This window comes from Calidris pugnax, unplaced genomic scaffold, assembly GCF_001431845.1.
Source record: "Calidris pugnax isolate Ruff unplaced genomic scaffold, ASM143184v1 scaffold58, whole genome shotgun sequence".
In the NCBI taxonomy this organism is placed as follows: Eukaryota; Metazoa; Chordata; class Aves; order Charadriiformes; family Scolopacidae; genus Calidris; species Calidris pugnax.
In genome coordinates, this window is record NW_015090868.1 from 4,092,577 (window position 1) to 4,107,390 (window position 14,814).

General features: G+C 40.5%; 1 protein-coding gene across 1 annotated transcript in view; it reads right to left on the bottom strand.

Annotated features, from left to right (window-relative positions):
- MTMR7 (myotubularin related protein 7) overlaps nucleotides 1–14,814 on the bottom strand; it is a 49,008-nt gene that overhangs the window by 23,877 nt on the left and 10,317 nt on the right. The window contains exons 2-5 of the mRNA XM_014945643.1: nucleotides 8,576–8,698; nucleotides 7,357–7,519; nucleotides 3,130–3,287; nucleotides 1,378–1,506 (exon numbers count right to left, since the gene is read on the bottom strand). Coding sequence (XP_014801129.1) covers nucleotides 1,378–1,506; nucleotides 3,130–3,287; nucleotides 7,357–7,519; nucleotides 8,576–8,698 — 573 coding nt within the window. The remainder of the gene's footprint in view (nucleotides 1–1,377; nucleotides 1,507–3,129; nucleotides 3,288–7,356; nucleotides 7,520–8,575; nucleotides 8,699–14,814) is intronic.

The window sequence follows — 14,814 nt, forward strand, 5'->3', positions numbered from 1 at the left end:
ACCACGGAACTCATCCAAACTGGATCACTATATATTGGAATCTAGCTGATCCCTCAGGCCTTTTCTTTCACCGAGATTTGGAAATGTCCAGGTGTTTTGAATCCTAGATATCTATATTTGGACTTACTTGATTATCCAAAGTGATTAACTTTGAAACTTTTGACCCTAATGAAATATTAAAGATAATAAAGAATTTATGCAGAGGCTGTATGTATTTACTATTTAAACATTCCTATCCTCCTGTTTTGCTGTCAAATTCACAGATCTTTATGGAAGCAGAATTCTGATGAAATAACGGGTAAAAAAGGGGTCAAAATTATGTCTCATTCCTTCCTTCTGAAGCTTAAACCTATAGTGGCCACTGTAAAGATAAGATTTCCATGGAGACTATAGGTTATGATTTCTGCTTGTGACATCCTATGGAAACATCTCCCATCCTGCTTGGCAGACTCTACAGACGCCCTGCAATCCCACACTAGCTCTGTCTCTTGGGAAGTCCTGGCCATCTCCCAGCCCTAGGGAAGACCTCTTGATGTAATTGCCAGTCTGGGACTGAAACAGGAGATATTAGACACACAGATCCTTTGTGAGTACAGAGGGGACACCATCCTCCTAACCGGTAGTGACAGCTGAGCTAAGCCAGTCCCTAGGGGGCTGGGATGCAAATGGAAAAACATTCAGTCCATGGGATCCTTCAGTCCAAGGGTCTCCTTCACCTCAGCTGCCAGAAATAGAAATGCAAATAGTCTAGGTACAAGTTTTTTTCCAAATGGTGACAGACAATTGAGGCAGTTCCTCGCTCAGCCCTGAGAATATCTGTCAGGGAGAGGAGAAGGTGGCACCCCTCGTCCTTACAGGCAAGGAGAGTCTCTTCAACAAAGCCACGACACGCTGCTCAGCCAAAATTGGTAGCTTTTTCATCCACCCTTTTTGGGTCTATTCACAGATCTTTTCTGAAGACACTACTCCTTATTCTGTAATTGCTGCAAGTATGACTTTTCCTCCTCTTTGACTTGCTCTCGGGCTGTGGCTACCACATCCTAAATTGCTCTGTTCTCCTCCCAATCACCTGCTAAGCTCTCTGCTACTGGCCTTCACTCTTCTGCCACCCACGTTTCAGGACCTCTTGTACTACTCCACTTCCTTGTGATACAGGGATCACATCTTTTCGGATTACCTGGATGCTGAAGCTGGGTTTAAATGACTGCATTAAATGCCTATTAATGAACTAACCATACTAAACAGACTACACGAACCATCTTTTAATATTTTTTTTTTAAAATAAACACTGATTTCTTCTTGTGAAAGCTTAACAGAAGAATTACGAAAGCAAGGCCAAAATAAGCAAACACTTCACAGCTACAAATTCACACTTACATTGTTATCCTTGCAGTAGTAGGAAAGAGCTGGGAAACGCCTTCGGCTCCGAAATTTAGAGCTCCCCACGATGATGTGTGCAGTCGCAGCCTTTGGCACATACACCTCCGTAGGGTAAGAGTCACAGACCTGTGAAAGGGAACTCTGATGATTTGGTCTACAAAATACAACTAGCATTAACTATCTCCACAGCAAAACCAAAATGCCAAGGAACTCTAATCTCAGGGAATATTCCATAATTATTGTATACACATCACCTACATTTCTCAAAGCAGTATTTTGAAGCTGGAAAGCATTAATTTTAACTTACAGATGGCAAAACTGAAGCAGAAGGATTAAAGAGCTATATTTCCAAATTTTAATTCATGCCTCATTGAGAATAAACAGGTAGACCATACATTCAAACCAGGAAAGATTGACTGTTATATAGAGCAAGGTTGTATTTACAGCTGAGGTTTCCTCTGCAGCTGAATTAGGAAGTAAGGATGGGAGGGGGTGAAGTTCTCAAACACCCCTCTCTTATCAAGGGATGAGACTACAGAGCCAAATTTTCCAGCAAATCTCATAATTAAAAAATAAAAATTAAAAAAAAAGAAAAAAGACAAAAACAGGGACTCAGACAAAAGAAATTATTCCGAATAAAATGAGGATACCAGGGACTCAGACAAGAGAAATTATTCCGAATAAAATGAGGATACCAAAATGCTTGCAAAAGGCAAGCAGCCCTGAAAATGCCTTCTACATCTGAAAGGAACCCAACAAGCCTGCAAAAAAGCCCAGAAGTTCCTCTGGAGAGAAGTGGGACCACAAATGGGTCCTGGTCTAACTTCTTTTTCCTGATCCTGCCTATGGCATTCTGGCTGGGATCAAAAGCGTATCCAGTATCTCCCTGGGACTTTCTGAGATGACTAAAGGAATTAGGATGCCCAGGAAAAAATTAGGTTCTGAGAGAGCTAAAGATAAGTAATGAAGGAGAAGAAAGAAAAGGAAGGGCTTGTGGTTACAGATGCCTCTGTGGTCAACTGGGTTTTATTCATGATGCCATTTTTCCTACACTTTATCTTAAAAAAGGTCAAAACATTTTTTCCGCTGTTTTAACAAAAAGAAAACAAACCCTGACAGCACATTCAGTCTTCTCTGAGAACTTCACAGGCCTTTCTTAACATGGATGTGCTCCAGCAGCAGAGCCAATGGAGTGCGTGCACAAACTTCCTTCAAAAATGTTTGGGTTATTATTTCTCACAATTAATTAACATTCTAGGGACTTCAATTGTACAGGACTGAATTGGGCAGGACAGCTAGGAAGAGATATGACCTGTCATGGCTGTGAAAAACACTAACAGTCGACCACAGGGTCTTCAAAAGCATTGTGAGGATGGCCAGTGAGGAAAAATATTGCCAAATCCACTATTTCAAGTAAACTTTTGTCTTAAAATGACTGTGTAGTAATTTTGTATAACCCTATACATCAGGAAAATGCTCATTCAGACACATAACATTTAAGTATGATTTAAACCTCTCCCCAGGCAGCCAAGCACTGATGTTGGAAACTGACTGCGGACGAGCTTTCTGTGCTTAATTTCCACATATATTAAATAAAGACATGTCCTTTCTATGTGCCTGTTTATGTAAAAGCCTGGAAGAACCACACCTTACTAGATGTACATACAGCACTGAGCACAAAGGGATCCTGCATCCCAGCACTTCACTAGTCCTCAGTGAGACTGCAACAGAGAAATCACAGCAACTCACTCCATAGTCTCTGTTTACGTCGCTGATCTGCCAATAGCTGTTGGGAACACCCATCCGATTATATTCTTCACTGAGGTCCACCAGCTTCCAGCCTTGTTCTCGTTCCTCTTTATCTAATTTTGGATTGAAGGAGAAACAGTACAGCTCCTCGTATTTCACTGAAAAACACCAAGCAAACAAACAAACAAACAAAACCAGTAAAACACATCAGATTTCTTATCCTGAAATCATACTTCAGACCCAAACTGTAGTATTTTCCTATATGTAATTTCTGTTTTAAAATAGTATTCTCTGCTACACAAAAATACCCTGGCTTATAACTTATTTTCAAATATACTTTGGAAATACTGTGCTGTCTTTTTCACTTTATGTGTTGCAATATATTTGCCTTATTAGTAATGCTACCTAAAATATACCGTCCTGCTCTTCTCTACTGAATTGTAAAATCCTTCCCCAGCACAAAGACAAAATGTCAGTGACAATACAATTTCATCCAAAGAAAACCGAATTCAGTGCCAGAATAAACACTTGTTCTGCAAAAGTATTTGCTCTTCATGAACGGAACATCTGTCCTGTGGCAAAGACCAAAGATCTGAAGAACGGACTATGCTGCACAATCTTCCAAAAATGTACTAACTCAGAAGCCTTTGTCACTAAATAAGGAAGTTTTCAATAGATTCAATGAAATTTTAGCTTTGTGGACTGCAAAATTCTGTCCTTGAATTATTAGCAAAGGCATTCATGATACAGATGTTGCAATAGCATAAAAATAGCGTGTTACATCAATCATTTCATCACGATCGTGACCTCGTTAAAGTAGCTATGCCACCTGTCACCCTTGGTCAAGGACCATATGAAAAACTTGCTGGAGTTTTTAACTTCTTTTAGGAGCATATCCCTATTCATGCTAATGAGTGTCTTAACCCTGGTGACCAATCAGCCAGACACCATTGCCATTAATTGCCAACTGCCACTGATATGAATAGATATGCAACATATAGCTTGAAATGCACATTCTCGTGACATATTGTTATGTTGCCAGGTTTCCTTCTATTGCTCTAAAACTTTCTGACCAGTGGATTTTTAACTTTAGAACTGAGTCCTCTCTGATTTCATAGTTTCCCAGTGATACACTTGCTTCACAATCCAATTTTAACAAGATCAGTAAATTTAAACACTACACTTTTTCTAACAATATAGACCTAATAAGGACTGTCTTAGAATACTTCAATAAGGAACTTATAGATACAAAAATAATAACAAGGCTAACCACAATATTAATAATAATAAAGCTTCTATTTTTTCTATAGAAAGTCTTTTTCTTTTATTTTGATTATGTCTTTTAAAGGTGTAATTTAAGTTATATTTTGCTTTTTTTAAACTTCAGTTAAAGTGGTCGTATATACACACCCAAAAAAGTATGAACATAAGGAAAGACAACCGTGTCACCTCTGCCAGGAAAGTACTGAAAGTCAACAAATTCCTGAGTAAGGAGAAATAAATCTTTTGCACATCATCTGACGGTTCAAACTCTTTCTGCAGTCTCTGATTTCAAATTTCTGTCATGGCACAGATTAGGAAGGCAGCCTGGTTTGTTTCTCATCTGTTAACATGAAGTTTTAGCATAATCCATAAATCCAATCTGAGCTAATTTTAATAAAGAGCTTTTGGTAGCAATCTGAGGGCTCTTTTTTACTGCTTGGTTCTCAGAAGCACCTGGATTTTCTTTACAACCAGACCTGCTGTTCAGAGGCACATGGGAAACCTTTAAAAATCCACCTGTTAAAATACATCCAGGTTATTTATGACAGAAGCCCGACTCATCGTTACAAGTATTATTACATGATGGTATCTAGAGGAGGTAACAAATCAGTGCGTTAAATCTCAGTCATCAGCTCTTCTCCAGCACTTACAGGACCTTCCCTAACCTTTCCCAGTTATTTTGCCACAAGCATCTGCAATCCTGCCATACACCTCATACTGGGTCTGCGTGGCAAGGTTTTGGCAGCCAGGGGGCTACAGGGGTGGCTTCTGTGAGAAGCTGCTGGAAGCTTCCCCCGTGTCCGGTAGAGCCAATGCCAACCAGCTCTAAGATGAACCCACTGCTGGCCAAGGCCTAGTCAACTTTTCTCCTCATGGAGTAAAGAGTACCTTAGAATGCTGAGTAACTATGTTACCTTTGGAAAGTACAGCTTTGTGCCCAGAGAAGAAGGCACAGCAGAGCACTGTCAGGGTGCATATGGCTCAACTTGCAACTGGGGCCTTCTAATTTTAAGTAAGCAAGACTTCATCCTGCCTCACATGAAGATCAGATGTTTTGCTGGAGAAAGATAACTACTGTGCAGCTGAATTATGCAAAGAGCCTCGGCGCTGGTGAGGCCCCACCTCGAGTACTGTGTCCAGATTTGGGCCCCCTAGCACAAAAAAGACATAGAGGTGCTGGAGCGGGTCCAGAGAAGGGCAACAAAGATGGTGAGGGGTCTGGAGCACAAGTCTTATGAGGAGAGGCTGAGGGAGCTGGGGTTATTCAGCCTGGAGAAGAGAAGGCTGAGGGGAGACCTTATTGCCCTCTACAACTACCTGAAAGGAGGTTGTAGAGAGATGGGGGTCAGTCTCTTCTCTCAAGTCCCAGGTGACAGGACGAGAGGAAATGGCCTCAAGTTACGCCAGGAGAGGTTCAGGCTGGATATTAGGAAAAATTTTTTCACTGAAAGGGTTCTCAGCCATTGGAATGGGCTGCCCAGGGAGGTGGTTGAGGCACCATCCCTGGAGGTGTTCAAAAGACAGGTTGATGTAGTGCTGGGAGGTATGGTTTAGTGATGGTGATGCTCCTTGTTTGTTGTGCGGGTGTCTATTTTTGTCAGTTAGGTTGACGGTTGGACAAGATGATGTTTGAGGTCCCTTCCAACCTAGAAGATTCTGTGATTCTGTATGTCGCTCGTATGGCACCTTCTTCATTTGAACCTTCTCATCCATTGCAGCCTGCCACTGCACTGGTATTTGGCGTCCCATAGCTTTTCTCCTCTTCGTTGTTAGGTACGTCCATATCGAAGTGTCCCGTCCTGGTGAGCAGCAGTACACACACCACCTCCTGGCTCCAGGGAACCACATTCCTTCCAGCAGGCACGAGGCACACACTTGCTACTGAGGCCCATGGAATTCATCCAGATTTACATCAGCAGAACCACTGACTGAATTTGTCTCCGTGTTTTTAAATTTCTCCAATTACTTCCATCTTGCATCACCTGGCCTCTCTGGCCTATCGAGTTACGTCTGCTGCAGCTGTGTATTACTACCACTGCCACCCTAATTATAGAAGGTACTTTAGAAAGTTCAGTGGTTGTGCTGGCTGACTGTGCAATTTTTTCCCCCCTCTACACAGTTGACAAAATTGGTGTTCTCCTAGCAAGACACAAAGTAAAGCCAATGTTGTCAGTTTTGTGAACATTTTCTTTGCATACTATTAAAATAATAGTAAAGGATGGAGGCTGGTGGTGTATCTCTACAGTTATCATTTAAAACAAACAATCCAGAAGCCTTCCCTGCTTCTTAGGAGAGCAGCTGTAACGCAGAGGATCAGATGCTGGACTTTGCTGCAACATACAGATTTTAACTGAAAAGAGGAAAAGTTTCAAAAGGAACTTCACCTGAATTCAGAAACTCAAAAAGGGCACATTCAAAACCTAGGCAATAATAGGCAAGGGCAGTCCAGTGGAACAAATCAACTACTTGCTGTAATAGGTTTCACTGATCTTAAGAAATTTATGCAAAGCACAGTAAGGGAAAATCCAGACCTTGACATGGCCACTAAATAAATCTTAAGGTTTTTGTCACAGCAGGAATGTGAAATTTCCCTCAATTTAGAGACTTGACAGTATTTTCCTAAATTCACACTTACACAAGGCATCCAGTAAACAACAGTGACACCTGAAATAGCGTTATAATGTATTTTATGGCCAGTGATAGCCTAGAGTATCATTTTCAACAAAAGTTCATGACATACTTTATGGAATGAACTATTTGTTATGACGTGCTTTCTTCATTGCTCCATAAGTGATTATGTTAATATGCTTGTCTACTACTGCTAGACCTTTTCTCTCATAACCATCTCTAATTAAGCATTTTTTCTTAACCTGCAAACTGCAAAGGTGCCCAGCTACACTCCTTCCATTGTATTCTCCCTCTTCACCATGAGGATGGACTTCTGTGCCAGTTTCCTTCTCATACCTGGTCGTGCTAGACGTATCAGAGATATGTAAATGTCATGGCAGTCTCGTTCCTGAGGGATGACCAGCTGGATGACCTGGAAGTTCTTGCAGCGGATCAGCAGTGGGCAGCCAGTGGCAGTGGTGGCCTGCTTCTCGATGGAGGAAATTTGGCTGTGAAGAACCTGGGTGGGAATTGAAAACAGTTATGCCAAGTGATTCAAATGTCTAGGGAAAAAAAATAATTATTCATAATCATGTGCCAGGTATCAGAAAACACCCACAATCCTCTTGTAGTTTTGTTCCTATCTCCAGCCTCAGGCTCAAGCAGCACTTCATATATCACCTACAGACAAAGTAGCTCTTGGAATGTTTCAGCTGCTCAAACATTAGCCTGGTTGTGCTATCTAAAGCTTTGTGTTTGTTTGCTTAGTGTAAGCTGACAGTTACCAGAAAAAGAGCTTTTTTCATCTCTCTGTACAGTTAGAAGGTGTACGAGCATCAGTTAGATAAGGCCAAAATGTTGGGGCTCCTGATTGGCAGAATGGCAGTCCTGATACTGCATCAGATAGGACAAAACATTACAGGAACAATCAGAAGGGGAATAATGGGACCAGAAGAGGATAGAATTAATAATTAGTACAAAAATGGACAAAGGGTTCATAATTAAGCTACATAAAAGACTCCCACATCATATATCTGTACCTATGTATGTAGACACACAGAGGAAACAGACCCATCAAAATAGATAACTCAAAATACTACATCAGGAAAAAAAAAAAACAACAACAAACAAAAAAACCCACAACCAACCAAAAAAAACCCAACAAACCAAAACCCCAAACCAAAATCACTAATCCAGCACAAACAGTCAGAGAGAGAGGCAAGAGCTGGCTGAATCAAGGTAATAATTCACGTTTGAAGCATTTCTCCTCAATTTGTCCTATATGATAGGAACAACACTGTAGTTCAGAGAGGCAGCTCCTCAGTGAATCCCATCTGGTATTCGTACGGTGAAGGTCCTTCTGCTCCCCTTATTGTGTTGCAATATCCAGAATCCATTGACAATTTTCAAAAATTACCAGGCTGGAATTTCACACGCTCTGATGTTATAAAAGCATCCATATGCACTAATTCACTACGTTTAAACTGTTTTGCAAGCTATTTTCAAACTGCCATCAATGAAGTGCCACACACTTACAGCTAACTGACAAAAAAAAAAAGCCAACAAAAATTCATACCCAGGTTTCTTTCCGAGCTTCAGAACCATTCTCCACAAATATGACATGGGTAGCTGTTAAATACAAAGTTCCCAGTGCAGCTTTTCTTGAAGATAAACGATCAAGTAACCGAACATTTTCCACCTACACAAAGAAATGACAGAGGAAAAAAAAAAGAATAATTAAGCTATGACATAGCCTGCCATAGTGAAATCTCAACATCCACATTTTGTTCACTTCAAACAAATTGCACCAGCCTCGTGTTTGAAGTCCAGAAGGTGACTTGAACGTTGCTCTGAGAAAATGGAAGAGGGAAAACAAAAAAAGAGCAAAGTTAAAGAAGACCCTACTGCTCTTACACTGCAATAAATAACATCTTGTACCAGTTTCCCAAAAATCAGAATTGGTTGCAATAAACACAAAGAAAAGAAAAAAATAAATAAAAGAATCAGCAAAATCAATGTGATTTTCAATAATGCAGTGATTCCAGGTTAGATTGCCAGAAACTTCCAAAAATGCTCTCAGAGATGGGAGGTAGCCATGTATTCTCAAAACTATGCAGAAATAATTCCAGTGAAATCACCCCAGAAACAGAATGATGCCAGCACCTAAGAATTACATGTTTACAATGTGTATTCCAAACACATTATAAAAATAGGAATAAAGAAATCCTTGAAACCGAAATAAGCCAGTTTTGGTAGTAAAATGTTTAAAATCAAACAATTAGTAAAACCAAGTCTTGTCCCTCAAGGCCAGTTATAATCTGCTTTAAACAAAAATAAAGCAGCTAGAAAGCATGGATAAAGCCTTTTCCCAGGGCCATCTACTTCAGAGGTCACATATTGGGGCGAGGAGGAATGGAAGAAGCACAGCACTAACCCAGCAAGCATTCAGTAGCAAGCAAAAGAGGAGATATAAAAGAGGCAGGGAAGATATAAAAGAAAGATGTAGGCAGTGCCCTTCTAAAAGGAGCCCACAAATAACAGCAATAAAAATAAGGTTTGTCTGGACAAACACGAGGACTTTACTCTGAGGGGGATGAGACACTGGAACAGGTTGCCCAGAGAAGCTGTGGCTGCCCCATCCCTGGAGGGGTTCAAGGCCAGGCTGGATGGGGCTTTGAGCAACCTGGTCTGGTGGGAGGTGTCCCTGCCCATGGCAGAGGGGTGGAACTTGATGATCTTTAGGGTCCCTTCCAGTTCTAACCATTCCATGATTCTGTGACTCTGCTGGACAGGCTCCAATAGTGCATAAGGCAGTCATCACCCCCACCTGACAAACTGAGGTGGCTTGGGCCAGGACACAGAAGCAAAGTAGACATCCACGCGGCAGAGCAGGAGCTGAGGGATGAATTTCCAGGCTTCCTGCTCACATCCTCTCCCCATTCATCAATCAGAGCCCTATGACTGAATAATGTTGACAAACAAAGCTCTTGTTTGTGGTTTTTGGGTTGGTTTTGTTTTGTTTTAAATGCAGAGCTACAAATAAAATAAAGGTTGGATCTGAATGAACAGGAACAGTTGCAATAAGAACTATGCAGTAAGTCATATTTCATTAAAGCAATCACAGCAGCTGCACTGGGGAGATGGGAGATTCCCCCAGCTCTGTGCTTTATCTCTCAGAGCAGACACATGCACCTGCTGAGGGAAGAGTACAAGAGGCAACGTGTAACGATACTCCCTCAGGGTGTTATCCCAGCTTCTAAAAAACAGCAGCTCCAGGGGCTTTCTAAGCTGAGGTGGTAGTTTTTACTATCACCTAACTGCGTTTTAATTCCACAAATTCTGTGAAATAACATTTTGAATCTCTGTAACCCACTGGCATCCTCAACACCCTGTGAGAGTGAACTTCACATTTCAGCGATGTGTCATACAAAAAACTCCCTTCCTCTTGCTGGTTTTGAACCTGCCACCAACAGCAGGAGCACCACGCACGTGGTGAATGATTTGGTAAGCAGGGAGTGTCGTTCCTCATTTATTTTCTCTGTGCTGCACAGGCTGTTACAAATCCTTCCCTCCATCCTCTCATTCCCAGACCCAACTTGATGTAGTTGTGACCTTAATGGAAGCTATTCCAGACAAGCCCTTCCACACTTTTGATTATCCTACAAGAGGTCTGGTTCTTGAAAAGAGGACAAAAGTGCAAACAGAAGTCAAGATTTGGGTGTAGGGTAGGTTTGGGTGGTGGAATGGTGATGTTTGCAATCTTTCATTTGTCCTACCCCGAATAATGTCAGTACTAGCAGTGAATTCTACCACCTCTGGCATCTCCTCCCCTCCCCGTACCTTTCAAAACATTTGTAAGTTGAACATCACAGGCTCTTACAGCTTCATTGGATCTCTAGTGACGAGCTCCCTCCGCAGCAAAAAAGGATCATGTACTCTTACTATGTGTTTATTTTTTAATTTAGTTACTACTGAGAGGCCTGTATCTTACCCTATGATACTTAAGTTTATTCAAGAGCCTTTGATGAAGGACACGCTTGAACAAATTTTGGAAGATCAACTATCTATCAAATGGATATTATGGAATACCAACTATCTGTCAAAGCTTCTATCCAATGGATCACCCTTGTCCATATGTTCAGTTACTTTAAAAAAAAATAAATAGAGATTCTGGGTTCCTTGATGAAGGCTATGCTGATTCTTTCCCTTTTTATCATACTTATCCATAAATCTAATTATTTAAAAGGGGGCCTAGGGAGAATTGCAGTTCCTACCAATTTCTCAGATCAGGTGCCATATTTATCACCGTCGTATTTTTCAGACCGGGAAACTTTTAAGCACTACACCATCATTACTGGCTTGGCAGTTTTGTACTTTAGTTCTTTCAACATGCATGGATACCATCTGGTCCTGCTAATTTTTTACTGTGCATTGCTGCCAGTTTCTTCTGAAATTTTTTATATTGTTTTGGGGTTTTCTTGTAACAAATCTTCTGATATGTTCTTGACAGAGAAATATTCCAGAATGGGCATGTGCCTAAATACCTCCCCTACTTTGATCATTGACTAGTCCTGTAGATTTTCTCTCAGGACATTACCTACTTAAAGACAGCTTGAAAATGGCTTTACAAGTAGTTTTTACCAAGCTGTTCTTCAAGATCTCTTTTGGCCTGCCTTATTTTGTTTATATATTTAACATGTTTATGCTTTGTTTTCCTCATTCAGGCACAACTTCAACGTGAAGAAAGCTCTTCTACTTTTAACAAAAGAAGTCCTTTTAATAAGAGACATCCTCTTACTCCTTCACCCTGCTGATTCATTATGCAAACCTTTTTTTGGTCTTTTAAAGCCTTTTTCTGGAAGTCAGCTTGCAGTGAGCTCCCATATTTAAACAATCTTCATGACTCCTATAAACATTTTAAATTTTGGCTCTCTTTCTTTTTAAACAGTTTTCACATTTTTATGTAGTTTCCTCTTAGCAGTTAAACATTGCCATGGGAGATCTTTTTCCCCTTTTTTTTGCTGGTTCAAGAATACTGTACCTCAGCACGTTAGTTGCTCTCACACAGAGGTTCTAGCTCTATTTTGAACGAGGTCTTTCTCTCACTGTCTGAGACCAGGTCCTAGAATTATTTAGAATTACCTAGAATTACTTTTTCTTTCAGACAAAAAATAGCCTCCATATGAGCAATCATTTTAAAAAGCTAAAATTTCACTCAGAATCACACACACCCCCAGGCCATTTATGCAATCTTAATTTAGTAAATGATGTCTCCCACTGTTATTGCCTTTCCCATCTTCACACCCCATTTGATCTTGTTCAGGTTGTCACAGGCAATGTCACCATTCAGATGACTACTATTTAGTACTACAGTCCCACTACTGTACTGCAGTGCTGTGGTGCTACAGTTCCACTTGCCCTGTTTAATCCCATAATTTCAATCTGTAGGGACTCTTTGCTTTTGTGACATAATTAATCTATGAGATCTGACTCTGCTTACTTCAAGACAGAAAAATCTGCTCTTTGACAGGCATGACTTTACCTGTATTTCCCACAAAATTTGTCACCAATATTAGCCTGTCACATTGAATATTTTTCTTCCACTAAGTTTCTAACATGCCTATTACATCAATATTCTCATTCATAACCAGTCATTTTAATTTCAACACTTTTTTCCCTGACTTCTAATATTTCTACTGAAACACGCACATATTTGCTCCAATTGTCTATGTTTCTTTACTCTGGTTAAGTGGAACTCTAGGCAATTTCTATTCATTTGAGAACATAGAATTTTTTATACTGACAACCAACTTTTTGTGAGACAGCACAGCATCCAAAATAACATAATTTTTCTGCATTCTAACAAGAGCTTCTCAGTTTTTACGTACTACAGTGTGGATAAGTACAACTCAGAATGAGCTCTCCTACCAGGAGCAGTGAGGGTCTCCGAGCTCTCAGGAGCTTGATCTAGAAACTCTCTGCATAACCCCCTGCGTGGGTTTTCATCTGAGCCCTATCTGTATTTCTTCTGCCTAGTTTCCACTTACTCAAATTTTCTGAAAAAGTTTCACCCATGGACAACAGGAGTTAAAAAAAAAAAAAAGGTAAAATAGAGCTATCCTCAATCTTTTCTTCTTCTCCATCCTTCCAATCAGGAAAAGAAAGCCAAGTCAATCAGTGTCTCTAAATGGTCTAGAGGGAATGGGAATATGTTCATGTCCACAAGAGGGGAAAAAACTTTGCAATAGTGCTTTGGAAGAAGCTGAGTTTTTCTATCTAAAAAGTAGCAGCATGCTGAGAAATCAGCATAAATAACAAAGAAAAAAAAATAATTTCAGAAATAGACACAGTAGTAGTTTTTCTCGATGAGGTGCTCCACCTTTTCACCAAAACTAGTGTAGAGTTCACTGGAAAACCAAAGAAATCATGTATGTACTGACACACATCAGGATAAAACATACACACCACACACATGTCCTTTGCCTAAAACGAACAGCTGGTGGGAGAGACCAGATCAGAAAACACCAGGTAAAGAATTAAAGCGAAACCAGCCTCTAAAGCTGAAAGCTGGAAGAGCTCAAGCAGCAAAAAAGAAAGCAACAGCCAAGCCAGTCTGGAGAGGGGCATCTAAGTAAAAACTTCAATAATTTATTTGAAGCTGTTGCCCCCGTCATTTATTTCTGCCTGATGACTGTGGTTGTCTAGGCTTAAAGAAAAGACTGCCAAGAGATTTATTTCAATGATTACAACCCCTTACATGGGGATAAATAAAGTTGGCCAGAAACTCTATTTTCAATGCAACACAGATGACAGAAAAAAGGAGGCAAAAATAGAAGTTAAAGGGAATGCAGATTAAGAACAGATGGAAGGCACTTTTTACTTAAAGAATAAACATGACAAATGACTTACGAACAAGGTTGCCAGAAGGTCATTCAATAAAAAAAATGTCATATTAGGGAAAAGCATGGGTCAAAGCTTTATTCAGGCACAACTCCCAGTTTCAATGGGACTCCCACCTAAAGAAGAATGGCAAAGACACGACCCTGAAAGTGTTCAGAAAAATTGGCATGCCAAAATGTTATTCCTAAAAATATTCATGTACCCTAATTTGTTTTCATTTTTAGTACAGATTACTTCTTTAATAAGCTCTGACTGCATGGCCTATTTTTAAATGCTTCTTGAATATGGTACCTTTGTTCTCACTTCTTTACCATGTATCAGTGTCTCCAAACACATGGCAGCGTCATAAAAAAATGCCAAAGTTACTGCTACTTTTTCATGCTGTTTGTAACTGCACATGGGAAAGCTCCTTCAGATGCAGGATCAGTTTTGGCTGTGAACTCAAGACTCAAGTAGGGAAAGGAGAGAGAAGCAAAGCTGTGGAGCAGATTGGTGAGATTGGGAAAAATTATGCCTTGAAGCCAAACTTCAGTCCCACGCCTTTCCACATCGCTTTGCTTCCTGACCCAACACCCTGTCCTGTCCAGCAGGGAGATGCTATCAAAACTGTCTCTGCTGTAGGATTTTCACATAAAACAAAGTCCTGTACCAAGAAAAACCATCTGAAAGGGTCTTATTCTCACTACACAGGTTTTTGGTCTGTGTGTTTTCTTCCTGTCTATCAGCTAAACCTGAAGTAGAAGACACTTGAACTGACAGTTCTGCCAGAGTAATCAGTGACCTGCCCATTGCAGCCATCACTGTGCATCTGGATGGAGAACACAAGAGGAAAACCTATCTGGCAGCCAAGAAAAAAATAGGTCTGCTCCCAAGTATCCCCAAGTGCTCCCTGCTCCTTTAGGAAGAACCTTTACT